Source organism: Nicrophorus vespilloides, unplaced genomic scaffold (assembly GCF_001412225.1).
Source record: "Nicrophorus vespilloides isolate i.1.1-1 unplaced genomic scaffold, Nicve_v1.0, whole genome shotgun sequence".
Classification (NCBI taxonomy): Eukaryota; Metazoa; Arthropoda; class Insecta; order Coleoptera; family Silphidae; genus Nicrophorus; species Nicrophorus vespilloides.
The window spans coordinates 142,203-169,308 of record NW_017100095.1 but is presented as its reverse complement, the minus strand read 5'-3'; the positions used below and the strand labels follow the sequence as shown (position 1 = coordinate 169,308).

Genomic DNA, 27,106 nt, shown 5'->3' with positions numbered 1-27,106 from the left:
TTTACAAAAATCTTAAGACTGCATCAACATCTTAGGAGCCAAACCAGTTCCTGTTGAAAACCATTGTCAACACCATTGCAATATAATAATTGATAGATCGGTATGCATTATAGTAAATCATGTAACAAAGTCGATGAGAGCTTTGCTCAAAAAATTCTTTAGATATAACCTGAATAATGCTTCCAGTCAATAAGATTTTCAGTGTCAGATTTTTATTTGCTTTATTCACATTTCAGGTTGACTTCGAAGGATGGACCTATGACATGGAGCTGAATGGGATGTGTCAATGGGAATAAGGAGCCAATTCTATGCCATATTGTAACATATGTAAATAGCTTGCTATGATGTATTATGGGCAACTCTATGCCCATAACATACCATTTGTACAAGATATTTATATCACTTTTGCTTAACTTAACCCTTCTAGGACGTGCGACGTATTTTTACATTTCAACAAATTTTTTTATTGTAACCGCGTACTTTTACTATTCTAATACAATTAGTTTCTAACGATAGTCCCGAAAATAATCTCCACGCTGTCTTAGAAGGGTTAAAAATACTAGTAATCACTGAAAACCACTCCTCACACAAGTTTCACCAATTCACAGCCATTTCCTAAAATGGAGGCCAAGGGGAATCCCCTAGCAACTGGTGGTAAACCTCATTACTACAATAGTTAATAACTCAAGCTTACAAATGATGGCGTAAAACGCAAAACGAAAAATGTACATTAAAATATGAGGATTTACTTCGACATCAAGATCAGTGGTAGAATGCTCGCTTCGACATCAAATTGGATTTCCAATATATAGTTTTTACAGAATACTCTTGCACAGAAAAACAGTTTGCGAAGAACTACTTTTACAACATAACTATTTTTGTTGACTCATAAGTTCTACAAATGGGTGAAGGTAATCATCAATTTTTGGATTTTCAAGTGAAACAACAGAGGAAGTCAGTAATTCTGATATACAGTATGCACCATACTTGTACTGTGAATGATATATAATTCCTGATATACAATTCCATAATGAGACTAAAGTAGATATGGATGCACTTGATCAAAATGTGCCAATAGCTTTGATCGATTGCATATTAATTGTGCTCTCTGGTGTTAACAGTAGAGTTGGATATGAATCCTCACCATTGAGAAAAAAAATTTTTAGGTATTCTTTGATAAAACAAGAAATGTACTTTACTCATGTTTTTGTCAAAACTATTAAGAATATCTCATTATATATATAAATTGAAATGTATGTAAAGTAATACATTTTGCGTTAATTGTGAAAGACCTTCCTAAACATGTACAAATTTTCTACCAGAAATAGAAAAATACTTACAGCTTTCATGAATATGTTGCAATATGGCAAAGAATTGGTGTCTTTAGAGGTAAAATTGGCTCCTGTCCCATTGACACATCCCACCCAGCTCCATGTCATAGGTCCATCCTTCGAAGTCAACCTGAAATGTGAATAAAGCAAATAAAAATCTGACACTGAAAATCTTATTGACTGGAAGCATTATTCAGGTTATATCTAAAGATTTTTTTTGTGCAAAGCACTCATCGACTTAGATACATGATTTACTATTATGCATATGGTTGACAGCGGTTTTGATCAGGATCTGTTTAGACTCCTAAGATGTTGATGCAGTCTTCTTAAGGTTTTTGTACAAGTAGCTTACTATGATATATTATGGGCAACTCTATGCCCATAACATACCATTTGTACAAGATATTTATATCACTTATGTTTAATTTAAGCCTTCTAGAATGTGCGACGTATTTTTTACATTCAACACAGATTTGTGTTGTAACCGCGAACTTTTACTGTTCTAATACAATTAGTTGCAAACGCTACCCCCGAAAATAATTTCCACATTGTCCTAGAAGGGTTAAAAATATAAGAATTCACTTAAAACCACTCTCACGTCGGCTTCACCAATTCACAGCAATTTTCTAAAATGGTTGCCAAGGGGAATCCCCCTCCAACTCAAACTGCAAACTCAAAACTGCAAAAGATGGCGTAACAACGCAAGAAAAATGCATTAAAATAAAAGGATTTTCAAATAGGATTTCCAAAATTTATAGTCCTTACGGAATACTCTTGCACGGAACAACAGTTCGCGAGAAACTAATCTTACAACATTACGATTTTTGTTATCCCAAGATGACGCATCCATAGCAAATACGTTCTTGATACTTGATACTTCTTCAATACTTGGATTTCTAAGTGATAACAGTGGAAATCAGTAATTATGATATTCAATATGCACCACAAAAATACTGTGAATGAAAATACAAAATAAAAACTGATATCATACAATTCCATAATGAGACTTAATGTAGATGCACTCGATCAAAAATGTGCTTATAGCATTATTTAATGGTATATTAATTATCTTTGCTGGTGTTAACAGTCAAGTTAGATATGAATCCTCACCATTGTGAAAGAAGAATACTAGGTATTTGTTGATAAAACAAGTAGGACAAGTATTATGTGAACCATATATGCATTATTGAATGTGCAACCCAATAAATTCCCTGAAATCTTAGAATTTTGATTGCAAAATGCCCATTGAAAAACTTACATCTATAATTTAAAATTTTGTGTAACACATACCTATTTGACAATGATTATAAGCAGTGCTTCGCACAGGTTTACATGAGGAAATGTTTCAGCTCCTAAGATATTTATGCAGGAATTATGTACAACTAACGTAGTTTGCAACAATTATGGTATTTTAAGGGAAGCTCTTTTCCCTTAATATACTATTTGTGCAGGATACTCTATCACTCTTGCCTTAACCCTTCCAGGACGCTTGCTGTACTTTTACATTTCAACATAAGTATTGGCCCTTTTGCTATGCTATTCTAATACAATTAATTCTAAACAAAGGGGCAAATACTAAATGCTTACTGTGAAGGGTCCTGGAAGGGTTAAAAATACAATTTAGTTAAATGCACTCTTAAACGATGTTCACTGGCCGAAATGGAAAGAAAGGGGATTCCCCTTCCAACTGGTAGCAAACCTCATCCAAACAATATAATAAATAATTCAATCTTTCAAAAGATGGCGCAACAAAGTTAGGATTTTTTATGATGATTTAGTTTCTTACAACATCTAAAACATCAACAAAACTTAACTTCTCTTGAATAATAAAAGGAAAAGAGTAGATGTGTCAGGTGAAATATTGTCAAAGAACACTAGCTAAATCGAAGGAGAGAAGAAGAACTAAGAACTCAGACAAACTTTTTTGCAGAAAAGAGCTTACTTTCAGAACAAGATCCAAGAATTATGTTAATACTGATAAAATTAATTAACAACAGCAAAGTTCCCATTTGTAAATTAACTATCGGCGAAGTAAATTTGGTTGCATATTAACTCGGTTCGATTTGTCATCTCTTGTATTTCACATGATAGTCTCCAAGTAAAGTAGAACTCCTTAATTACGAAGATACGTAGCTAAATGGTAGTGGCTCTTCCTAGAGGGAAGATGCAGGAGGAAGAAAAAAAATAGGAAGATCTAATTGGATGTCCAAAATCCATAGTCTTTATATAGTTCAGGAGGATTCACCAATAAAAAATATCTGAATTCATTTAACTTTAATTTATTAAATAATTTGCTACATTTTGGCACATATTACTTAAATTTCAGTAAATGTACCTGAATTTTCTTAATTTGAAGTATTTAAGAAAATTCCAAAGTTTTTTTTAAAATTATGCTTCAAACTTCATTTTATATGATACCTTAGAATAGTGATTCTTAAAGTTTGAGAATCACTGCACTACAGCACGAAGATGCGTGTAATTATGTTAAGGGGCTGTCGAGAAATTCAAGAAAAACTGAAGAAAATCACAAAAATCATTGTTTCATAAAAAGTTGCGTAAGGGTGGCCCCCGCAACAAAAGTTACGTAATTTACGAAATAGCGATTTTTAAGAAAATCCTATTCACTTCTTTTTCCAATTTCTACTATTGATTGAATGGTGCCCATAAAGGCTATACCCAAATCTACCATTGAATTAAAGTATAATAATAGCATAAAGACACAAATGTTGACAATAAATTAAATAAAAATATATATATTATATTAAGTAAGACACTAACATAATAAAAATGAGATACGAATACATTCTAAGTATTTTCTTTAAAGATTGTAGATAGGCAACCGAATATACTTCAGAGGTATTTCGTACAATTACTTGTTTATGTTATTGGTAAATTGTTATGATTTACTAAAAAATGAGACTTGGTATTATAAATATTGATATATTTAGCTTACAAGATTTTCAAATATTATTGAATTTCAATTGATGTGAAGTTGGTACAAATGTACTACTAAAACTAGAAGTTAAACCACGCATGTATCATCATGTATAATACCTAACCAATGATGCTACGTTGCAGTTGGTAGGATTGTTTCAGTACCGCTTTGTGGCTTGCCGGCGCCTGATGTCGCCATTTTACCGAAAACGTTAACAAATTTTATTTTATTCAAACCTGTGGACAATATGCAGTTGTCCTGTGTATAATGTGGTAATGTCGATTCTTCATTAATGCTTGTGTTATATTTTTCTATAAATTCGTGATATCCGGGGCGCGAGTTTTATTGTTGTTATTGTGACCAGTGAAGATGATTGCCTTCGGCCCAAAGAAGGACGGCAGTCCAAACGTAAAATATTTTGAATCCCCCGAGACGCTGAGTGCCTTGGAGGTGGTAAAACTATGGCTTCAAAAGACCGCGAAAAAGGTTTGCAATACTATGATGTTCATCATTGGATATCTTATGCTAAATATGATTGTTTGTTTTACAGTTTATTCAGTCAGATCCTCCAACAAACAAATCATTATCTTCGTTAATAATTCAAATGCTACAATTCCAAGAAGACAACTTGGGAAAGAACATACAGAAACCAACAATGTCTAGGATACCAGTGAAATATTTCATGGATTTTAAACCTGGCGGTGCACTCTGTTATATGTTGAGTACAGCTTACAGGTTTAAAATGGAACAGGGCTGGAGAAGATTTGAATTTCAAGCTGCCAAAGTAAGTAGTTGCTATTGTATCAATCAGTATTCATGATAACAAAAGGATCCTTGTTTGCAGACCCCAGCTAGGATATCATCCTTGATAGAAATGTTTCAAATGATGGAGAAAACATTGGTCCAGAATAAATTGTATATTTTGCCTGTGATCTATGTTAAGCCAGAAATTGACAAAAATCTTGCAATGAAATTGAAGGATATTATTAAGAAGAGGAATGGCCAAGTTGTTGAATCTGAGATGAGTGCTACCCACATTCTTTATCCACACTGTGACCCACTAGAAGAGGAATATGCCAGACCTGGTATGAGACAAGATAAAATGATCATGATGCACTGGTATTATTTCCCAGATTCATATGATACCTGGGTAAATGTTGAGGGTGCTCTAGAAGGTAATAAATATATAATTTTAAATATTATTCTAAGGCCTTGGCACTGCTTTTGCAAATGGATTAACAAATAACTAACTACTCCAGGCCAAATAATAAAAATTGTATATTTTAATATACAAAATAAATCCTACTAACATCCTCCATTGTTTATGTGTATAACTTGATGTATGAATTTGTTACTCACACACCTGATTAACTTTTGTCTTTGACAAATGCGTAAGTGTTATCTAAACGTAATTCCTTCTAAAACCTTTCATTGGCTTTATTGTACAACAACATTTTTTTGGCACAAATTCACCATTAATAAGGTTTAAGTGATAGAATTCATAAGACAACTAAGTTTGGTAAAGATCCACGGATATGCAATGCATTCTATATTTACGATACTTGTGTTCTTTAGGAATGTCAACAGAAACTCCACCTCTGCACACGGGTACCTGGCGTGTTTCTTCCACGTGGCTTGTGGATTCTGATCAATACAACGAATGGATGAGCGAAGAAGACTACGAGGTCGACGAAACTGGTAGAAAGAAAACACATAAGCTCCGGCTCTCTGTTGAAGACCTGATGAACCCAATGGGTGATCCGGATAAGAACAAGTAAGTTCGTTGATGAATTTGGGTGTGGTAATGTTTGTATGTAAATAGTGTCACGCTTGATGCACTTTTCGAATTTCCGAAATTAAGACGTACTCATTGAAATTTGTTTATATAACTATTCTGAGTAAAGTCAGAATTATGAAAATGATAATTGAACAGCGAGCGAGAATATGATGTGTAAATAAACTGAAAGTATATCGGCATTGAAGAAAAACTAAGTAAAAGCAAACTCTACCATGAAATTAAAAAAAAGAGTTTTCGTTTCTGTGCGAAAACTTCTTTTTTTTCTCTTTAGACTCGATGTGCCTGTATTATGTACAATCGACAATTTTTTACTAAATTTGGGGTTTATTTTCAGGGGTGACAAAGAAATGGCTGAATGCTCAAATCTTTGCAACAGATGGAACAACCAGGACTTTGCTGAGCAACATGAGCACTTTTGTTCATCTATGTTAGAACAAATATTATATACAACCCCCTGCTACTTAGTACCTCTCGTCATCTAGTTTTGGCATGTGCGCAAATTTTATTTATTTATTATTTACATATATATACACATTATTTTTTCGCTTATTGCAAGATTGCTGTCTTGTAGATTATGGAATCAAGGGATGGTTGAAACACGTGACTCCGTTATTGGCAAAAGGAGTTGCGTTTTATTTATTATTATTTTTTTGTAATAATCACGTTGAAACTTGCATCTTTTGTAACACTTGAATGTTGCACACTTTATTTTTCTTGCATCACACCTTGTTTATAGATGTACAGGGTGTATCTGATATGCCAAGTAATACCTAATATGATTACATAATACAATTCAATATGTTTCCAGTAAATTGTTTTATACTTTTCAATTGTTACAAATAACCAGTATTTATCAACGCAAAAGTATATTACCGTCTTCAAGACCATACAAAAGCGGGAAATTCTTTTATTGAATATTTCCCGCCAAATACGACTTGAATTCAACCTTCTCTATTATTTATTAATCGTAAACAGAAACAATCCCACTTTAAAATAAGCGGTAAAATATGTCTATTAAATATTATTTGATGAGGGAGAATGTTATGAAAGTTTTATATTGCAAAGACAATTCAAAACTTCTAAATTGCAGGATAAATATTTCAGATATACCCTGTATAGTACTGAGAACATAATCAACGATAGATAGAAAATATGTTGAGTTTCTTGCATAATTAATATCATTGTCTAAGTAAAAATAATTTCCTTTGTGTACAATGGAATGGAAAATTATAGGCTTTTGTACTACAATTTTGGTGTATTGTATTAAGGGGATTAAATATGTATAGCATGAGTATTTCGATCTTCGCTCTAAATAGTAACATAATGTTATTGATTTGCGAATGGTTAAGGAATACTGAGCATGAGGTACAGAGAAGTGAACGTTTCAAGTTTCAGTAGAAGAAATTGCGCTTATTTATTTATATACAATTTGGCAAAATTGATATATTTTTTGTATGCATATTCTTCATTCTAATTCAAATCAGCCTCTTTTTGTACACTTGTTGTTTATGTTTTTATGTATTGTACTTATTGTGTTTGTTTCTTAAGTTTGTTTTTCTTTCAACATTTTTGTTTAAACCAAACACGTAAGTTAACTTTCAAGTATATATGTTATATTTTGTGTTGTCCATTTTTTTTTATTAATTTAATTTTTTTAATAAGCAGTCACTACGTATTTTTAAAACATCTTTTATTTTTTTCTCTTTCTCTATTCTCCCAATTTTCCCAAAATTCTAAATCGATAGAAAGAAAGCTGGAAAACGGAAGAGATCGCCATCACCACAGATGAAGGGCGGAAAGAGGAAAAGCGGCAGAAGTCCAGCGGTTGGGAAGAAAACTAGGCCAGAGGATGCTGAATCGGAAGATCTAACGAAGGAGATGGAGGATCCACCACCAGAACCGAACGTGCTAGAGGTGAATCCTTCGACGTCGGCGCAATTAGGTAAAAAGGATCACGAGTTGCAACCTTTGAAGGGAGGTTCCATCACGGACATGGATGATACTGAGGAACGTTGTGAGGATTCCCAAACCGGAAAGAATTCCGATACAACGACGCAAGACGAAGGGCAGGAAGATAATGTGACTGAGCAGACGCATCATATAATTGTACCGTCATATTCTTCATGGTTTGATTATAATTCGATTCATGAGGTCGAGAAAAGAGCGCTTCCCGAGTTTTTCAACGGCAAAAATAAATCGAAGACACCGGAGATTTACTTGGCTTACCGGAATTTTATGGTAGACACATACAGGCTTAACCCAACTGAGTATATTACCAGCACGGCTTGTAGGAGAAACCTGGCTGGTGATGTATGCGCTATAATGCGAGTTCATGCATTTCTAGAGCAATGGGGTCTGATAAATTATCAGGTTGATACGGAATCGAGACCGACGCCAATAGGGCCACCACCGACGTCTCATTTCCATATCCTCTCAGATACCCCATCGGGTTTACAGCCGGTTAATCCGCCAAAGACTCCTCAGCCGAGTGCCGCTAAAACACTTCTTGACTTGGACAGAGCGCAGGAAATCAAGAAAACTGAAAATATAGAATCAATATCAAGCTTTGGTCTGAAACTAGACCAATACTCGAAGAAACCAGGTGCGCTGAAGAACAAAAGCGCTGCTTCCTTAGCCAGGGATTGGACAGAACAGGAAACATTACTTCTCTTAGAAGGTACGTTATAAATACATCCATAAGATCACCTATAAACCAATTCGATGAATGACCTGAGATAACAAATGTTAATGATAACTTCTTTTAGGTTTGGAAATGTACAAAGATGATTGGAACAAAGTCTGCGAGCACGTCGGTTCCCGTACACAGGACGAGTGCATTCTGCATTTTCTCCGCCTACCAATCGAGGATCCCTATTTAGAAGATCCTGAAGCCGGAGGAGCATTGGGACCGCTTGCATACCAACCTATTCCGTTCAGCAAAGCTGGTAACCCAATCATGTCCACAGTCGCTTTCCTTGCATCAATTGTGGATCCACGCGTTGCCGCTGCGGCCGCTAAATCAGCAATGAATGAATTCGCAAGTATCAAAGATGAAGTTCCCGCTGTCCTAATGGATGCTCATCTGAAAAATGTAGAAGCATCCTCCACTGATGGTAAATACGATCCAGCCGCCGGGTTAGCGTTGAGTGGTATTGCGGGAACTGTGCCTGAGAAAGAAGAAGATGAAAATAAGATCAAGAAAGAAGAGGTATTTAATATAAAAGCATACTATTTATGCAAGGTTTATTCATAATTGTTTTTATTTGGTTATCAGGGTAAAGAGGACGAGAAAGTTGAAGATCAGAAAAAGAACGGAATCGAGAGCGCCGATGAGAAACCCGAAGACAAGGTCATGAAGGTGGAATCTCAGGATGAAAAGGACGATAAATTAGATACGGCCGACGTGAAGCCGGAAAAGGTAGTCAGAGACAGTGAAATGCAAAGCGCCGCCGCCGCAGCATTAGCTGCAGCCGCCGTCAAGGCAAAGCACCTAGCAGCTGTCGAAGAACGGAAGATCAAGTCTCTGGTTGCCTTGCTGGTTGAAACGCAGATGAAAAAATTAGAGATTAAGCTAAGACACTTCGAGGAACTGGAGACGACTATGGAACGGGAACGCGAGGGACTTGAATACCAGAGGCAACAGCTTATCACTGAAAGACAACAATTCCATTTGGAGCAACTGAAGGCTGCCGAATTCAGGGCGAGACAACAGGCCCATCAGAGGATGCAGGCAGAGCAAGGGCAACAATGGCCTCAGCAGCAGCCTGCTGCGTCGCACACTTCATCCTCTGAAACTGGACCAAATTCCACCCCGACGCCGCCGTCTCCTCAAGCTGCCGCCGTAGCGTCTCCGGCTCCGCCGCATCACCACATTTAATTAACGGAATTTATTTTACTTTCCAACTGTTTTAATTAATTTCTATCTGTGTTTCCCACGTCGGTCATACAATTTTATTATTTTTTTTATTCATATATACTATATTTGATTGTTTTGCATAGACATTGATTGTTTATATTGATTATTTTACAATTATTATGAGAAATTTTACAAAACAAATTAATATTATGAACAGAACTAATTTTATTTCATTTTTCTTATTAGTATAAGTGACATCTATAGTTTATTTTTATTCCTTGTAATTTTAGGCGTGGTAAATGCGTAGTGTACATAATATATACAACTAAGTTGATAAGTAAACTTTTATTTGTTTTGTGTGTTGCAATTTCAATGTTTTTACTGAATGCAAATAATATAGAGATCGTATTTAATTAGTTATCAATAGTTAAGCAATTTTCTTTTTCTCATTTGCACATGGCATCTGTATATTTTTGCCAGTGTATCTAATCGGTATTTTCGCTTACGTTAGTGAACTAATTTGTTAATTGCATAACAAATACATAATTATGATTTTTTGTAAAGAGAAATTAAGAAACGTGTCTATAATAAAATAATTATTTTTATTTTAACAAATATTGCACTTGATTGAAATACAACTATAGTTTTTATATCATATATTTGTAGTATTAGTAGTATTGAAGTATACATAAATGTAAGAATGACCCATGTCCTCTTAATAGTAAAAAATAATTAAAAGTATAAGGAAACTAATGTCGATTAAAATTTGTCTAAACTTATTTTGGTAAAGTTTATATTTGGGACTATATTCCGAGCATTAACCTACATGGATGTTTATCAATAGATATCTATAAATTTCATACAACATAATAATGATATGTAATATGTGTATACAATACATGAGTAAAGATATTTTATTCTTGGAATAAGATAATTCGATAAGTTTAATTAATCTTTCAGTATATATGAATAAAAAATATTTGTAATTATGAATGTCATTTCTTTAAAATTAGAAATATACAATTTATTACTTGAGTTGTTTGAGGAAATTATTAATTTTTAGATTATTATTAGATTAATCTAGTTTTAATTCGACATTCTATATAATAAGCATTCAATAAATGTATAGTTAATATGAATATGTAATATTTATGTTGCAAGTCCAGAGCTGTCCTTAGACCCAGGGCCTGGGCCCTGTAGCCTTATGCGAACCGGCAGGCACGAACGTGAGCCTGCACCAAACATTTAGGCTGCGCTCCGTTTTTATGTTTTTTTTTTGCGCCCCAAAATTATTTTTGCTCTAGCCCCGCACTTGCACTGTGCAAGTCAATCATGTTTGGGTTATTATTCCTCGTAATTTTCATTCGTACGAACATATGATATAGATTTTCAATAAATTATCAAAAGTAGTTAAATGTATAGTGTATGGATAAATTCGTATATGTACTTATAGTAACGTACACACAGTAACTATGGTAACATAGCAATACAAAACATAAATTTGTTTATACCGTTATAATCTCAGTGGAAATATTTGAAACATAGCATTTTTTTCTTAACATGCATAATAAACGTGTTCGCACGAACGTACAATGTTTAGAAAGCGTTATGTCGTCACGTACGTTAAGAGATCGTAAACTGTAATTGAAATCTTTGTCGCAAGGTGGAACATCGAAGGCTTCGTCTTTAGATGTTAGCTGATGCACATTGATGCATGTTAAGTGACGTAGTCCAAAAACAAACAATGCTAAAACTTCGTTAGAAAAAGCAATATAATTTACCTGCAAATGAATCATATCCGCAGACAATTTATTTTTACAATATATCTTGAATAATCCGGTGAAAGTGGGGGTTTTGGTTAAGAAGACCAAAGCAAAACAGTGAATAGAAGTGGGTGTGTCGAATTAGTGCCAATCAACTGAGTAACGTTGTGTTCATTGAAATTAAAACATGGTTTTGTTAAATTCCTGCTGGTCTCCATGTATTTGGACAGACAACCTTAAATCTGGTATAAAAGCCATAAGTCTTTACACAGTGGCTGTAAGCATTGTGTTGATGACTTTCATCATATTTGATATGACTGGTGGAGATTCAACCCAGCTATACAATCCACTGTTTGAAGCTGATGTCAGATTCTGTAAGTCCCTGTTTTTGTTTCTTGTATGTAAACATTAATTAATTTAATATTCTGTATGTAGCTATGCAAGTGATTGGGGGTCTGCTTCTGGTGTTTTTCATTTTCCTCATAGCATCAGCATGTCTGTTAGTTATGGGTGTGAAAATCATGAATCGTGGTTTGATGATCCCTTGGATCACAGGTTTTGGGCTTCTTATTGCATTCCAGTTGATATTTGGATTATGGCTGCTTGGTGGCTATTACATATATGTAAGTTGTTACCTATCAACGAGAAAATATCATACTAATTATTTACTTTTAGCTTGATAGTGTACTATATACACTGGTCAATTGGACCTGGATGGCATATAATGTAAGTTGGTTGCCTTTAAATGAAATAAAACAAACTAATATGACCTCATTTATTTTAGATCTACTGCTGGCTTGTTGTTTATTCTCAGTACAAAGTTGTAGCGCAACTCCAAGCACCAAATATTGAACTACTCTATCCGTAGTGGCAAGCTTCTACTAAATGCATATTATGTTTGTAAAGTTTATAATGCTTTATTAATTCAAGTTATGATAATTTTGATTTAAGTTTAGTGCAGCTTCACTACATATGGAAATGTGGTATATGTCTGATATTATTTACAATTATCCGTCCATTTTTATACATAATTTTATATATATATACAAATGTATTTTCTGTTTAAATATATTTTTATTTAAAAGTAAATCCTTTTTTTTCTAATTCCCATTTTACAAAATTTATTCAAGTCATTAAATGACTATTAGCATTTCAATTAATAAATGATTAGACTTTTGCATATCTGAAATCTTCATTTGGTACAAAATACATCTTAATTACTCTTAATATCTAGTTAGTTTCTGCTATTATGACTAGGTTCATGGTACCACATATTACTCATTAGTATTTTGATACAAATTATGATTAAGACGACCTCGTTTCATCTTCTGTATTTTGGAATCAAACCTTTTAACGAAAACCAAACAAGAATAATAGATGTCATTGGTTGAAATAAATGGTACTAACCGATACTAACATTATTAGTACCATCTAAAGTTATATAACACCATATGCATATTAACCATTAATTAGGTGTATATACAGTTGCCTATCACATTACCTAGAATATGGATTTTCTTGCCAGTTTTAGGTGTTATATAAACTTACTATATTTGTATGTGTATATTTAGTTGCCTATCGAATTCAAATTAGAATTATGTGTATATTTGGTCATGTATTTTATATAAATATTGCTCAAATTTGAATAAAGGGTGGAGTTATTTTTAGTTTTACTTGTCTCAGAAATTTTAAAAGTTAAGAAACGTTTGCAGTGGATTGTACTTAGATAGGTGATAGCGATTTGAATGTTAATCTAGAACAGTCATAACAATTTAATAATTATTTGAGAGCCACAACTTTCGATATGAAAATAAAATTTATCAAGTGTTAATATCACACGTAAGTGCCAAAGAGCAGCAGGTGGCTCTCGAGTCGTACTTTGCCGACCCCTAATCTAGAAGAATGGAGACGATTTGCTCGTTAAATTGATGAGTAAATTTCCATTTTTTTTCCCAGAATAGGTCTCATATTAAATCAAAATATAAATGTTTATGAACAAAGAATTTATATAACTGAATGTCATATTGAAATGTAAATGGTTTATGGTTATGATTATGGTGATAGTCTATTTAGGAGAGAAAGCATTATTTGATTTCTCATGTCTAAATACAGTGGGAAAGCGCGAAGATGCTAAAATAACTATCAAGTATATAAAACTTCAAAAGAATATTTGTTTATGTTCACAGATTGCGTAACAGCGCACCGAAGAGGAATCCTCATTTATTATTTATTTGAACTGTCCCAATTTTTGCCTTTACGTAAGCATTGAATTTACGGAACTTTGCACCGGGTCCCCGCATAACGTCATATCAATACTGATGATTTTCTAAAATAAAATGAAATACTGTAAAAACCTTTGATTAATTTCTTATAACTTAAGCGAAATATTAGAATAAAATGTTACTTATTTTCTAGAGAAACGAAACACCAAAACACTTTAATTCAGTATACACGACCTACCAATTATTGAAGTACATGTGTGTGTATAGAGTTTTCAAACTTAATTAAGTTAAACTGTTAACAAACTTCAATTATATTGTTTTTCTAGTTTTAATTAACTAACTAATTGCTTAAACTGGAGTTAATTACTAACAAATATTATAGTTTGGAAGAAAAAATAATAATCGAACGTTTCTTAAAATTAAACATATTTAATAATTCTTCGACGAACTGAAATAGGCAAAAATAAACTAACATGATTTATTAATTTCTCAAGTAATTGCATTGAATTACTCTTCCTTAAACGTGAAGACATTATTACATAATGAACTTTGACAGTTCATTACAAGAGAACGGCAATCACCATAAGCTCATAGTTTTGTCTTTATTTTGTATATTCGAATTGTGTTGATGAAAATGAGAAAACACGTTAAAAATAATTAGAAAAATGCCCATTGGTTTTTTTTAAATTGAAAAAAAAATCGGTTAATTATTAGTATTACTCATATAAATTTATATTATAGGAAGAAGTATTAAAGGTCCATTGACATAATAAGTGAGTTCCAGTTAGAAGTGATGAAATTACATTTTCAATGTTTACAAAATATTAATTATCGAATTAAAAGCAAAACTAATTGATACATGAATTATATGAAAACGTAATGAAAACTTAATTCTTCGAAGTAATACTAAAATGTAATTGTTAATAACTAAAAGTTGTTTCAATTTTGAATGGAAAACTATGTGAAAAGCAATGGAGGTTATGGGTTTGTTTGTATGATTTTGTTTTAGTAACTGTACAGGGAGTTAGTGAGTTGCAAATGAGTTAGATTGGCCGAAATTAGGATCCAGTTAGCGTGGAATGGAGCGCTGTTGATACTGGTAATATTGACGCGTCTGCAAAGATTTAATACATAAGTCCATAAATAGATTCGCAAACTTTGGCCTATATTTATCAATCAAAAAAAAATATAAGAGGAAAGAAAGCAAAAAGATCTTGCTTGGAGTATTTTTGTCGAGTATTATTATTACTGCTTCTAAGGAGTTTCCGTACGCAGTTTTTGTCGCCTCCGGCGCATAGGAATACAAAATGCTGTGTATTTTGTATTTTATTTCGTGCATATAAATAGCTTGTGGTAAATAAAAGATGCGTGGTTAAGAGCACGTATCGAAAACATTGTACGACGCTCTTGGAAATGGAAGAAAGAGCATTTCATGTTTGGCAGATATTAATTAATGTGCGCGCCCCGATCGGTCAGTCAATGACTGACCTTTGTGTCTCATAATTAACATAGGATGTTTTGTTCGCTCGGATCGAGTCCCGTGGGTCCGACGATCCGGAATCCCGGACCCACAGCATCCAAGGACCCAACTCCTCCTCTCCTCTTCATCATCCTCCTTCGCCACCACCTCTTCCTCATTCTCCTCCTCCACCTCTTCCTCATCCTCCTCCTACTTCATCGTTTGAGCAGCTCACAAACAAATGTTTGTGATTTAAAAAAAAATCGGTCGCAATCGGTACTGCTCGGATACTCACACGCACGCACACACACCATCATGTCTTGTTCGAAACTGTTAAGCACTTAAGTAGTACTAAATAGTACTGTGGAATGCATCGTGCTGTGAAGGTCGTGAAAAGCGTTCGGGAAACGAATTTTCGGCGCGCCGCGGACACTTTCTAAACCAAGATTTTGAACTTTTCAAAAACAAAAAGTAAACATTAACAACACTCAAAAAAAAATAAGGAACAAATTTAGTAGTATTACTTAGATCGAATGCTATCCAATTATTTTAACCCTTTCGCCCAGTGAGTGCTTTTATTATTACTATTATTGTTTATATGTATCAATTGTTTACCAAACTTCTTTGGATGTGCTTGTACCATCCCTGGACTTCATCCCCACGGATTACGCAATTACAGAAACTATCAATTGCATAACAATTCCAAAGTGTGACTAACAAATTTCCATATTACAACAACCCTAATCTTTTAACATTCGCTGCGCAATCGCCAGCCCCTTCAAGGAATGCTCTCTCTTTAATGATAACATAATCTTCAGGAATGCTGTTTTTTGTTTTTCCTCCAGCAAAACTTTCAAAACAAACGCGTTTACGCGCGCTTCCATTGATGCCAATTTATTATGCTCAATGAAACTCGAGAAGAACAATGAATCTTCAAAGATCGTCACCGAACAAAGATCTTCAATATACAGTTAATTTAAAAAAAAATGTAGTTTCCAGTAAATACTTCGGTCTAATCGCATTTCCGTTCATGTTAATTGCTTTGTTCTATGGAAATGAAAAGTTTCCTTATCGAAGATAATACACAACGACTGGCTTAATTTGTTTTGTTGTTTTTCGCTGTTCTAAGGAAAAATACGTGTTGTTGTTTACTATTCAGGAAAAATTACTAAAACAGAGATATTTTTTACAGTAAGTTCAACATCTACTTCTTTTTTTTCAAAATTTGTAATATTAAAATAATCATTAACACATTACAATTGTTCATTCATATTTCTTTATTTATATTAAAAAAAGAACTTTTGTTTGTAGATTTGTAACATAATATTGAACAAACGTAGTTCGTTGCAATGTGATTTTTTTTTTAATTATTACAATGTAATTGCCCACAGTTTGATGAGAAATTAGTTAAAAAAAAAGTTATATTTTCGTTGATAGTTTTATAACGTGTAGAAGAACCTTCACTCAGTTGGTATAAACGAGGTCCTGGATATTTAAGTATTCAAAAACGACTTTATATACCGAGGTCCTGCATTTTTCTATAACATTAAACCAGTAGGAATATCTTCCTGACCTTCAATCGTAATCCTAATCCAATCAGAAATAATTAACTAACATTTAAAAAAAAACTACACATATTTTAAGTATAATAACTTAAGTTTTCTTCTTTTAAAAAATTTTTCGAATTTTTTGTATTTTATTAAACAATATACAATAAAATTTAATTTATTTTTTTTACAATATAAGAAATATTAAATATTGCAACTATTACATAAATATTTATAGACAAAAAAATGTAAAATTAAATAAAAAAATACATTAATCATTGCAACATGCTTTTCCTGGAGAAGAAATTAATTTATAAAGTGAAAACCCATTTTTCAAACGAAATAAATGAGAATGACTTAGAATTCGTAAACCATTAAAAAAATTATAATTTAAAAATATTTCATAATTTTTCACAAAAATTGTTTTTTTAATATCAATATACACGTATCATGTCCATATTAGAACGTTAAATTATTTTTGATATAAAAAAAATAATAACATTATAAAAATTAAGATTTAGATGGATTTAGTAGACTTTTTGTAGCAAGAGCCATAGTTACATATACCTAAAGTTTTTGGTGTTTAAGCTGTATTTAAGTAGAAAATTATTTATTAGTTGAGCCACAACAAAACTCTTGAAAATTATGTTTATTATTATTTAGTTTTTAAAGAAAATAGATTTTATTGCACTTAGTTTATGAAATAAATATTATTTATTATTCTTACAAATTTTTTATTACTATTTTTTTTTGGATTTTTATTTGGTATAAAAAGGTGGTCTGGCAATAATATTTTCCTGCAAGCGCTCTTCTATTTTTGGCTTTTGGTCAATGCATCAAAGGAAAACGATTTCAGCCTGTGTTGCTATAATGCACGTATTTCCAATACGATATTTCTCTCGATTAATTGCAGAATCGCTGTTTACGATTTTTGTTTTCGTAAATACCATTAGCTTGAACTGGTGTTTACTTCGGTTTGAAATTGAAGTGAGAGAATGGTACAAGAGAGAAAGACGTGAGAAGACAGTGAGTGTGTGTGAGAGAGAGAGAGGAAGGTGATTTATGACGCATTTCTTGTACTCGAAATTGGATATGGCAAATGTTAAATAAGTGTCGAGCGAATGTTGAATAAGAAAATCCTAGTGGATGTTTCAAAGCTCTCTCAACGACTATACGACCTTGTTTGTTCAACTCCGAAATAGAACTTGTGCCAGACACAAACATCCAAAATCTATTCATATTTGTAATTAATTTTGCTTCTCGAAAATTAATTCATTTTATATGTAAATCACAAATTTCGCAAGTGCTTCGATTACGTTGCTTTTGTGACCTGCCCTTAATTATGTAATCTTTCTATTTTTTTTGTCGTAATAGATTTTCGAATAATCTTTTCCGAAGAACGCGAAATCGGTGGGCGTCAAACTTATGCAAATTCTTACTGAATTTAGAAGAATTTTTTTTTTATCTCTTGCTTTGTCAAATACAAAGACAGAATTTTGCTTAAATTTAAATTCCAAATGATTACATTACATAATATTATTTCATATGTTCCATGATTATTTATTCATTTTTTTTCTGAAGTTTATTAATTGCCAATGAATTTTTATAATCTTCAATATCTTTCAAAGAAAAAGAAAAAAAAAACCAATGAAAATATTTGTATAATTTATAAACTTTGAAAAGCTTAGACAACTGAATCAGACAACTACGTCAACTGAATTAACACAGGATGGTATCACCTATCAGGATTCGTCCTTTGACATACTCTATCCTGGACATTTCCTAGAAAATTAAAATTTAAACAAATATTTAGCCAATGTTATATCAAATATTGTGCATCAGCACAAGATACAGAATAAACGAAGTTTGTCTTTGAAAAAAAAAATTGCTAAAGTTATCTTTTGAGTTTCAACAGATTGCTTTGAATCATCTTCAACTAATTTGTCAACTAAATCAAAAACTTGTGACACTTCAAAATTGCAATGTAAATATATAAAAAAAAAAACTTATATAGGTCTCATCACTTCACTTCTTTTTATCTAAATATTGAATTTCTGTTTATTTTTCTTATACACTTAGAACCTTTTAATTGGTGTACACACACGCATAATACATTTATATATCCATTTATTCTACGGCACAGATTCAAAGAAATTAGTTTTGATTTACTAAATAAAAGGTAAACATGAAATCGAACGTACGCACACATGAAAAAAAACGCACGAAACAAAACAAAAAGAAAACGATACTTTTTCTTGAATGAAACTAGAATCAATACAATTGTCGAACTTGGTAATAACAAATACAAATATTTTCTTTGTTTTCGTTATTTTCACTTCCAAAAATATAAATAAACAACAGAAATCTACCATTCATGACCGAAAAAAATATAAAATAGAAAGGTGATTTTTGTAGTAATACCATAAACTGGAAAGTATTTGATTTATATTTTTTTATGGTTTTGTTAAATTTTACTTTAGTTATTATTATTGGTTTCATGAATACATTCATATTGTATGACCATATTGTTTATTAGATTAATTAAATAATTATAACTTTGTTAAACAAATTATTACGTTTGATTATAAATATTTTTTTAACATGAGCAATTCAATTTAATTGGGAATAACAAACATACAAAACTATTCAATTGCTTGTGCTATTTTCTATAGACTTTAAAATATGTAATAAAAACTAATAGTGAGTAGTCAATAAGTAATATCTGTTTATATATGGATTAACTAATTTGTCGGTTGCTTGTGACAATCGTTGGGTTTCCCATAACCAAAGACGCATGAATCATGGTATGTCTGTTTTTTTCTTTCTGCAACTTCCATTTTTCATTAATAATCCTTACTTAAAAACCATTGACTCACTTGTCGATTCGCCGTAACCATTCATGACCAAAACTGCAAAATAGAAAGGCAACTCCATACTACGCGAAAAAATGGATTAATGTTTAATTACTCACGATTTAGATCTTTTTATTGTACTTAACATTTTGCAACATTTAAAAAATGAGTCACTGTTTTTGTACTCGCACCCCAAGATTATTTGTAATTGTAGTAAAAATATGCTTATAATAGACGTAGAAAGCATTTGATTGTTTTCTATGACAATTTTATGACAGAGAGATTTTAGCACACTTAATTTGGTTATCCGTGCATAATGCAGGTACTAAGTGCGTTTGACCAGAATTTATTTGTGGTTTGTGCATAAAAATTGTTTGAACAAATATTATTCAATTGCATCACCGGTCTCTATGCAAATCGTCTCGAATGATGGAAGATTTTCTCGTTTCCTTCATCGCTGCTACACATATTTTCTTATTTTTTTCTGTGATTCCTTGAAATTTTCGTTGTGGACCGTACGGAACGGCAGTAGCTCATTTGCATACGGATTAGCTATGCGCATAGATTAGAATTAACCCAAATATCGCAGTAAAACTACCGTCCTGCGTTCCTCGCACCATGGGGGGTTTCCGGTGATAACATCCAGCTATAATACGCATTATTTCTCTTGATAACCATTTCTCCAAACCATATCGGAGGCCCAGACCCACTATTATCTCGCTTTTTCCGCTATCTTCTAGCTTATATAACTCCTCGCCTCCTCCTACTCCACCTTTCCCTTTTACCCGCTCGATCTCCTTTTGTTGTTTCTTCGGGACACCCACTCTACCGGTGCGTTTCCATACGTCGGCTGCCTTTTCATCATTGTTCCCTACCTTCATTCATATTCAAAACGCATACGCGAAGATTAGCCTTCATATTATATAAGCTTGTTTTTTTATATATATTTTTCATCCTCTTCATCATCCATGTGTTGTATCCTTTCTTTTCGACTATTAAATTTCTACTCGTTATCCTGCACAGTTTACCTGAAGCTCTACTCTAATTACAAAAATCTATTTGCCATTGCAACTTGTTCCACTTCGGCTAATTAGTATTGTCTTTAATACCTACTTAGTTCTTGCGTCCGTTCCCACTCTAATTGCTCGAGATCTTATACTTAACGCTTTCCAAGAACCTTCTCCTACGACCGCAACCTTTCTTAGAATCACCCTTCCTAAAAAAAAGCAACCCTACCTTCACCCTTGGTCTTACTAAAACCATTTTCAGTAACTTTAAAAACCCAGTATAAATTTTATATACTTATATACCATATAATCCAGCAAAGTTAAACGTGAGTATGATAATACCAGACTCTTACCTTTTTTTTAAACCATATTTTATCATACTTATATTAAATAAATATCATCTTCCTATCGGATGAAATTTATGTGTAGAATTATTCATATTTCCTATCTTAAACGATTAAGGTTAAATTGCTAATTCCAACATCAATAATATTTCATTCCTATCCGAATTTGGTGAGGCTATTTTATTGTAGTTCGGTTTAACACCAAATTGTGAAGGTGTCTTTTCGAATATTTAAGGTTAACTGGTGGAAGGAGTAGTTGTTGTTGTTGCTAATACTTTATATATTTTTTTTTATTTCATTCCATCCAAGTCTCTCTAGCGGCGCGACTTGTTTTTGCACATAAAGATGGTTATTATTTCAATTCTGAGATCATCAATACATTTACTTTTATTTGAAAACTGGTTCTTGTCTCGCATCCAAATTCCATATACAGTTTTTCCCAAAGATATTCCGGCTCCGATTTCAACCTCTCCGGACACCGGATTCTTCGCTATTCCAATTCTTCTTTTGTGAAAGAAATTGATATTTTTTTCTGTTGATTTTTTGTATGTGTTTATCTTCTTAGTCGTACTTTCTTCTTTAAATTTGTAATTGTCTTCAATTACTGCTTGCTTTAATTGTTTCAATTTTCTGGTAGAATTATTTCGGTGGTCCCATTCTCTGTTCTAATTGGTTTCGCTTGAAGATACACATCTATAGAAAGTGAATTGTGGTGACGCAAAGTCTGCTGTTGCCATTGGCAACATGGCATCTGGATATCAGATCATCAGTATTAAGTTTTAACGCTGCTTTGATTAGTTTCATTAAATGAAAACAAGCAATTCGTAATTCGTAAATTTAAGATTCAATTTTAGATACATTTTTTTAATAAAATAGTTTTTGAAAACAAGATTACAAAAATTAATTATAAATTCTTTTCTTTTATTTTTTTGTAGAGAATCTTATAATTGTGTGTCAATAAAATAAACTAGATTATAAAGTACTTTTTGTAGTCATCGGAGTTGGGTATCGATTGAAACAACGTAACTGGCATACATTTTCATTGACTTCGACAATTTCAGTGTACAGCTCGAATATCACGGGTGGTGCGTTCCTGGAAACTGATGAATTTGCGAAAAAACGTGGAAATGTAACAGAATCGTGCACGAGGATTGTATAGATGCTCTTGACCAGAGATGCCTTCCATCAGAAACAAAAAGACAGCTATTCTCATTTCCGGTTAGAGTTCTTCTAGTTTGGTGGAAAAGAGAAGAGTAAAGGAACATCTGCAAAGCATCTACGACGCGGATCAAAGTCGTCGGGATTAAAACTATTTTTGGATAACTGGAACTTCTCTAAATCAGTCCTAACACTATTATTGTACGTGAGACACTTGGGTGGTAGCAGTTTTCTTTCAGCCAATTTACGTTGATATAAATCAATTGATTCAGGTTATATATTGAAATAAAAGACGTAAACGTATTTGTTAGACCACACACGGATCATTTTTGTTTTTTTTAGTTGTTTTTTCATTAGATGTTTGCTAATTGTTTTCACTGGATGCCCATACGCATTTGCATGAATCAATATTGACTTGGGGCGAGTATTAAACATGTTGCTATTGATAAAATACACGGTTTACTTGACGCGTTCGATTTTTCAGGACCCGTTTTCGAGTCGGTTTACCTTGACCAATGATCGTCATTTCCTCAACTTTCAGCACTTGTTTTGTTCACTTTTTTTCTGATTTTTATTTTGTTTCTCCCATCAGATCGTGATGGAATTTTGGATGAAACCACATCACTGTACATTTTTTTTTTCTTCTCTTGGTTCTTTATTGAGTTCGTGAGTTGTAGTGAGAGTGGATGGGCCGATAATTGGGTTGGCAAACGCACTAAAGGCGCTCACTTTACATTTCAAAATCTCGAAGATCCATGGGTACCAAACACGTGCCCATTGATACTGTTAATTCACACGGTTTTGCTAAAGTCATTGACGCCCCATTAACGCCGGATTATCTCTCTTTATTCCGTTTCTGTACTTGGTATCAGAAACCCCAATTCTGTAATCATCTCGGTGATAAGAGTATATAAACATGGATGGTTGCCAAATCGATTGTTCCACAATGATTCATTTTGCAAACTTCTAAACAATTATTTAAAAAAAATACTTTATTAAAATTTAAAGTTTATTAAAATTATTATTTTGGTTTTAATTTGAAAATACATGTAAATTTATTACTTTACAAAGATATTATTCGATCATAAATTGTAATTGTTATTCATTACACTAAGAAAATAGTATGATAATCTTCAAGGTTAATTAAGTATATTTCGAATCGTACATTCTTGTTCTGACATCATCTACAATTTAGAATTTTAAAATACTGTACTTATAATTCTTGATAAAAAAAATGCAATTGTACAAAATACATTTTTCATTTTGTAAAATATGTGAAGTTACTTGATTTAAATGTACATGTTATGAAGTTGTATAAAATGAAATCATGATTATTTTGATGCGTGTGAATGGAGCAACGATAGACATATCAAAGATAATCTACTTTACTTTGATGCATCATCCATCACAACAAGCGGACGTCAGAATGATACACAGACACCTGGTGAAATTCACTGCGGCCTCTAATGACAATGTAGAAGAATAATTATGTTGCATGAATGAACGTTAAGAGGATGACGCGGACCCGTTGAATTCATTCATTATGATTGATTTGCCTGCTCTTCTATTCGAATAATTAACATGGACCAATAAACATGTGTAGTAAGAATGATGTGAAAATGAAGATCGATTGAAATGTTTACTCTTCACTTTACAATGATGCATATATTTCGAAGAATATAATCATAGTTATTGTAAGATTCATGATTAACTATGTATGATTCAGTAACATGTTTAACAAAATTTGGAAGAATATAAGTGTAGTTATAGTAAGAATAATTACAAAAACGTAACTATGAATGAAGTTAGAAGTTTGATTTTATTATTGTAGAAAATTTAAAATATTATATATAAAGTCGATTCCGCTTAATTGGGATACCTGTAATTGTGGAACTTTTGATAATTGGGTACATTTGTCCCAATTATCCCGTTGTGTTCCGATTCAGCGGAATTGACTGCATCTAATACTTATTATTATTGAATTTTCAAGGATGATGGACAGTTGTTGAATGCGTTTATGATGATGTATTTGCCAGTAAGGATTGGTGGAGTTGAAGTAAGAAGGTTGTGAAAATCCAGATGTATAGTTGATTTCACTGTGTCACTGGAGCATAAGAATATTGCTTCAATTGAGAATTATTGCATATGGGCGCGAGAACGTCTTTGTTTCAATGAGTATAATTGAAAGTAATGCACCGCCTTTATGGGTTGGAAAAGAAGTTTATGGCCTCATTTGTGTGCATCATGATTTGAGAAGATGGCAAGTGTATATCTCTTTAACTGCTTGGGGGAGATGCGATCACATAAGAGAGACGAACAGTAGCGTGTTTACAATGTGGGAAGCACGTTGGACCATTGAATGCTTCAAGCCTCCGATGGTAATTAATAACGATGATTGCATGGAAAGAAAGAGCGTTTGTCTTCTATGCCGATGTTAAAGCATATTTCTCTTCTCTTCATTGGATTGAAGGGGAGGGGTCCGGATTCCGTCATGTGGGTTTTTAATCACGCCAGTTCATGAGATCACAATCCTAAATAAATAAGTACGGTCACATCTAATTTACATGCAACCAATTTATTTGCTCCAAGACACTTAATAATAATCGGAATGCTATATTAATAATTCAATGATAATGCGCGTCGCGTTTGGAATCGTTCCTCTTTGAGATAAACTTATGCTCCTCATCCCAATCCTCGTCTTCATCTTCATCCATAGCCTTAACCACATCGAATCCATCTTTCGCCTTTACCATGATCACGACGAGCTGAAGGCATTTTAAAAAGACATTCATTTAAATAACATGTCACAGTTTATAATGCGGCGCGAAGGCACTTTTCATATTCATTCCCCAACATTTACTTCGTTTGCCGCCACTCCCCCACGGTTCTTAATTTTACGGTTCTCCCTTTTGGGCGGCGCGGGGCCTGAAGTGTCAAGTATAAATTTGGGACTCGTCGCGGGGGCCTCCGACGTAGCCTCAGGAATATCTAAGGGGGGGAATAGTATCCATGACCACAAAGGCCGACTCATCTTCCCTATGTGACCACCAGCGGGGAGAAGTTGCTTGTCCATAAAAAACAGATTAACAACGAGCCCAGGAATAATTCTGTTTTGACAGCCAAGGGCACGTACGATACCATGGGAAAAACGGCCCATTGACCGCATCCGAATTATTCTATTGACATACCATGAAAAGAAATCAATTAAGTTTCATTTATTCAAAACCTAAACATAAACTTCAATAGAAGTTAAGCATAGAGATTTTATAGAAAAGATATATTTAGCAAATAAAATACTAAAATTCAAACCAATACATCTTCCTTCGTGGAAATGATTTTGCAGAAAAACCTGTTATATTTAACACATTAATTAGCACAGGTAAAAAGGAAATTTGTGTAATTTAAACTGTCAAAATATTTATATTCCAGGTATAAGTTAAAATCTAGATAACAATGAATGACATATGTCAATTTACAGAAAAATATTTTATTATTTTCACAAATTACGTTACTTTGTCCACGATGTTGTGACATGCTAAATTGTATAATCCCATAATTAGACCCATATACAACTAAACTGTAGATGGAAATACCTTAATATAATAGCAAACATTCATGCTTAGGCAGGTCAACCGCCCAGCGATTATAATAGATACATACATAATTATCCTCAAATAAGGTCGATGACGTGTGGAGTACAAACCATGCGATTTGAATGTAGACAACTGAACTATTTTGGCATACGACCGAAGTTCATTACTTCAGTCAAACAATACAAAAAAAAGCAATTGTCCTCAAAATAATAAATCGATGAAGTTTTCCTTAGCAATTACGACTGTTTATGTAATCCCCATCGAAGGCCGCTATATTCAATTCCGTCGAGTGGAAATTATCCTCGCACAAAGACGATTTTTATTTTATTACCCTCGTGACCTTTGTAGAAACGATAAATGCTTCTCATTTTTTTTTCATTTCGAACATAACAATAACAAGACTACTACAGCCGTTAGCTAAATCTTCTGTATATGCCGTGTGATTATTATTTTTTATTTACTTACTTACGATTTTAGTCCATTACGTCATCGTAAAAAATTGCCATATTCGTTAGTCCTGACTTGTTTAATAGTAGGACAACTAACATAACATTGTTTTAAATGTATGTCATTCATCTTCTTTGATATTTCGGATTATTTTTAAAATAAGAATTTTATGTTGAGTTTTCGTTTTCAAAACATTAGTTTAGAAGCTGAGGAGATCGACCTTGTTGAAGGTCGAAGGAGTGGTGACATAAAACAGTGAACTCCTCAGGGTGGTCCACTTGAAAATGCCCATTAAAAATACCCTCGTACTACCATCGTCATCCGAGCAAGTTCGGTGGAAGAAAATTAACAATTCCAAGTTGGAACACAATCACTTCGTTTATTGCCTGGTTACATGAAACCCCGTTCGACGCACTTCATTCTCCGATAAAAAGGTTTTTACTCAACGCGTCTTTTTATACTTATTTTCTTTCGGTGAGGAGAACCAATAAAACTGGTGCACAAAGAAGTATTTTTTTTGTTGTTGTTTCATATTCATTTTTTTTTCGGTAATAAAACGTAATGGATTCGTAACAAACAGAAAATTTTGTAATTGAGTTCTTGAACTTTTCGTACCTGCCGTTCAATAATTAAACAAAATGCGACAAAACAGTTGTTTAAAGTGCGTCCAGACGCATGTGTCACGTACTTTCCGAGAATTGAAGCAACGAAATAATCATGAATGAACTTTAAAACTACAAAGAATGTTGGTATCTCAGTGGAAATAAACGTTTCCGGACTTATTTTTATCTGAA

The 27,106-nt window shown here is 32.9% G+C and overlaps 3 protein-coding genes and 1 long non-coding RNA gene across 8 annotated transcripts in view; 3 read left to right on the top strand and 1 right to left on the bottom strand.

The window, feature by feature from the left end:
* Positions 1-1,346: 1,346 nt before the first annotated feature.
* Positions 1,347-2,990, bottom strand: LOC108567730. Its single transcript, XR_001891257.1, has 3 exons — positions 2,919-2,990; positions 2,622-2,683; positions 1,347-1,461 (listed from the first exon to the last, which is right to left on the bottom strand). It is a non-coding gene; the product is annotated as an uncharacterized LOC108567730 (long non-coding RNA).
* A 1,432-nt stretch (positions 2,991-4,422) lies between these two features.
* Positions 4,423-10,044, top strand: LOC108567738 (SWI/SNF complex subunit SMARCC2). 5 transcript variants are annotated; one of them, XM_017928370.1, is made up of 8 exons: positions 4,423-4,752; positions 4,817-5,050; positions 5,096-5,441; positions 5,842-6,040; positions 6,399-6,491; positions 7,810-8,741; positions 8,830-9,272; positions 9,339-10,044. In XM_017928370.1, exons 1-8 carry the CDS (start codon positions 4,636-4,638, stop codon positions 9,939-9,941), a joined length of 2,967 nt encoding a protein of 988 aa, XP_017783859.1. In that variant the 5' UTR covers positions 4,423-4,635; the 3' UTR covers positions 9,942-10,044. The 5 variants fall into 5 exon arrangements, with proteins under 5 accessions (XP_017783859.1, XP_017783861.1, XP_017783862.1 ...); XM_017928372.1 differs by having other exon boundaries at positions 5,096-5,351; positions 9,339-10,043; XM_017928371.1 differs by having other exon boundaries at positions 4,636-4,752; positions 5,111-5,441.
* A 1,472-nt stretch (positions 10,045-11,516) lies between these two features.
* LOC108567729 lies at positions 11,517-12,696 on the top strand. The gene is made up of 4 exons (XM_017928341.1): positions 11,517-12,057; positions 12,119-12,306; positions 12,359-12,409; positions 12,468-12,696. The coding sequence occupies exons 1-4, from the start codon at positions 11,871-11,873 to the stop codon at positions 12,549-12,551; spliced, it is 510 nt and encodes a 169-aa protein (XP_017783830.1). The 5' UTR covers positions 11,517-11,870; the 3' UTR covers positions 12,552-12,696.
* Positions 12,697-15,733: 3,037 nt separating this feature from the next.
* Positions 15,734-27,106, top strand: part of LOC108567747 (stAR-related lipid transfer protein 13) — a 49,104-nt gene continuing 37,731 nt past the window's right edge. Inside the window, exon 1 of the mRNA XM_017928388.1 lies at positions 15,734-15,929. The gene's annotated coding sequence lies outside the window, so the exon portion shown is untranslated. The remainder of the gene's footprint in view (positions 15,930-27,106) is intronic.

Bases quoted from the DNA above. Each gene is read 5' to 3' on its own strand.
- LOC108567729 (XM_017928341.1), top strand. From the start codon at position 11,871: ATGGTTTTGTTAAATTCCTGCTGGTCTCCATGTATTTGGACAGACAAC. The intron at 12,307-12,358 runs GTAAGTTGTTAC...ATTTACTTTTAG, and splicing joins TTGGTGGCTATTACATATAT to CTTGATAGTGTACTATATAC. The intron at 12,410-12,467 runs GTAAGTTGGTTG...CATTTATTTTAG, and splicing joins GGACCTGGATGGCATATAAT to ATCTACTGCTGGCTTGTTGT.
- LOC108567738 (XM_017928370.1), top strand. From the start codon at position 4,636: ATGATTGCCTTCGGCCCAAAGAAGGACGGCAGTCCAAACGTAAAATAT. The intron at 5,051-5,095 runs GTAAGTAGTTGC...TGATAACAAAAG, and splicing joins TTGAATTTCAAGCTGCCAAA to GATCCTTGTTTGCAGACCCC. The intron at 6,492-7,809 runs GTTAGAACAAAT...CTAAATCGATAG, and splicing joins GAGCACTTTTGTTCATCTAT to AAAGAAAGCTGGAAAACGGA.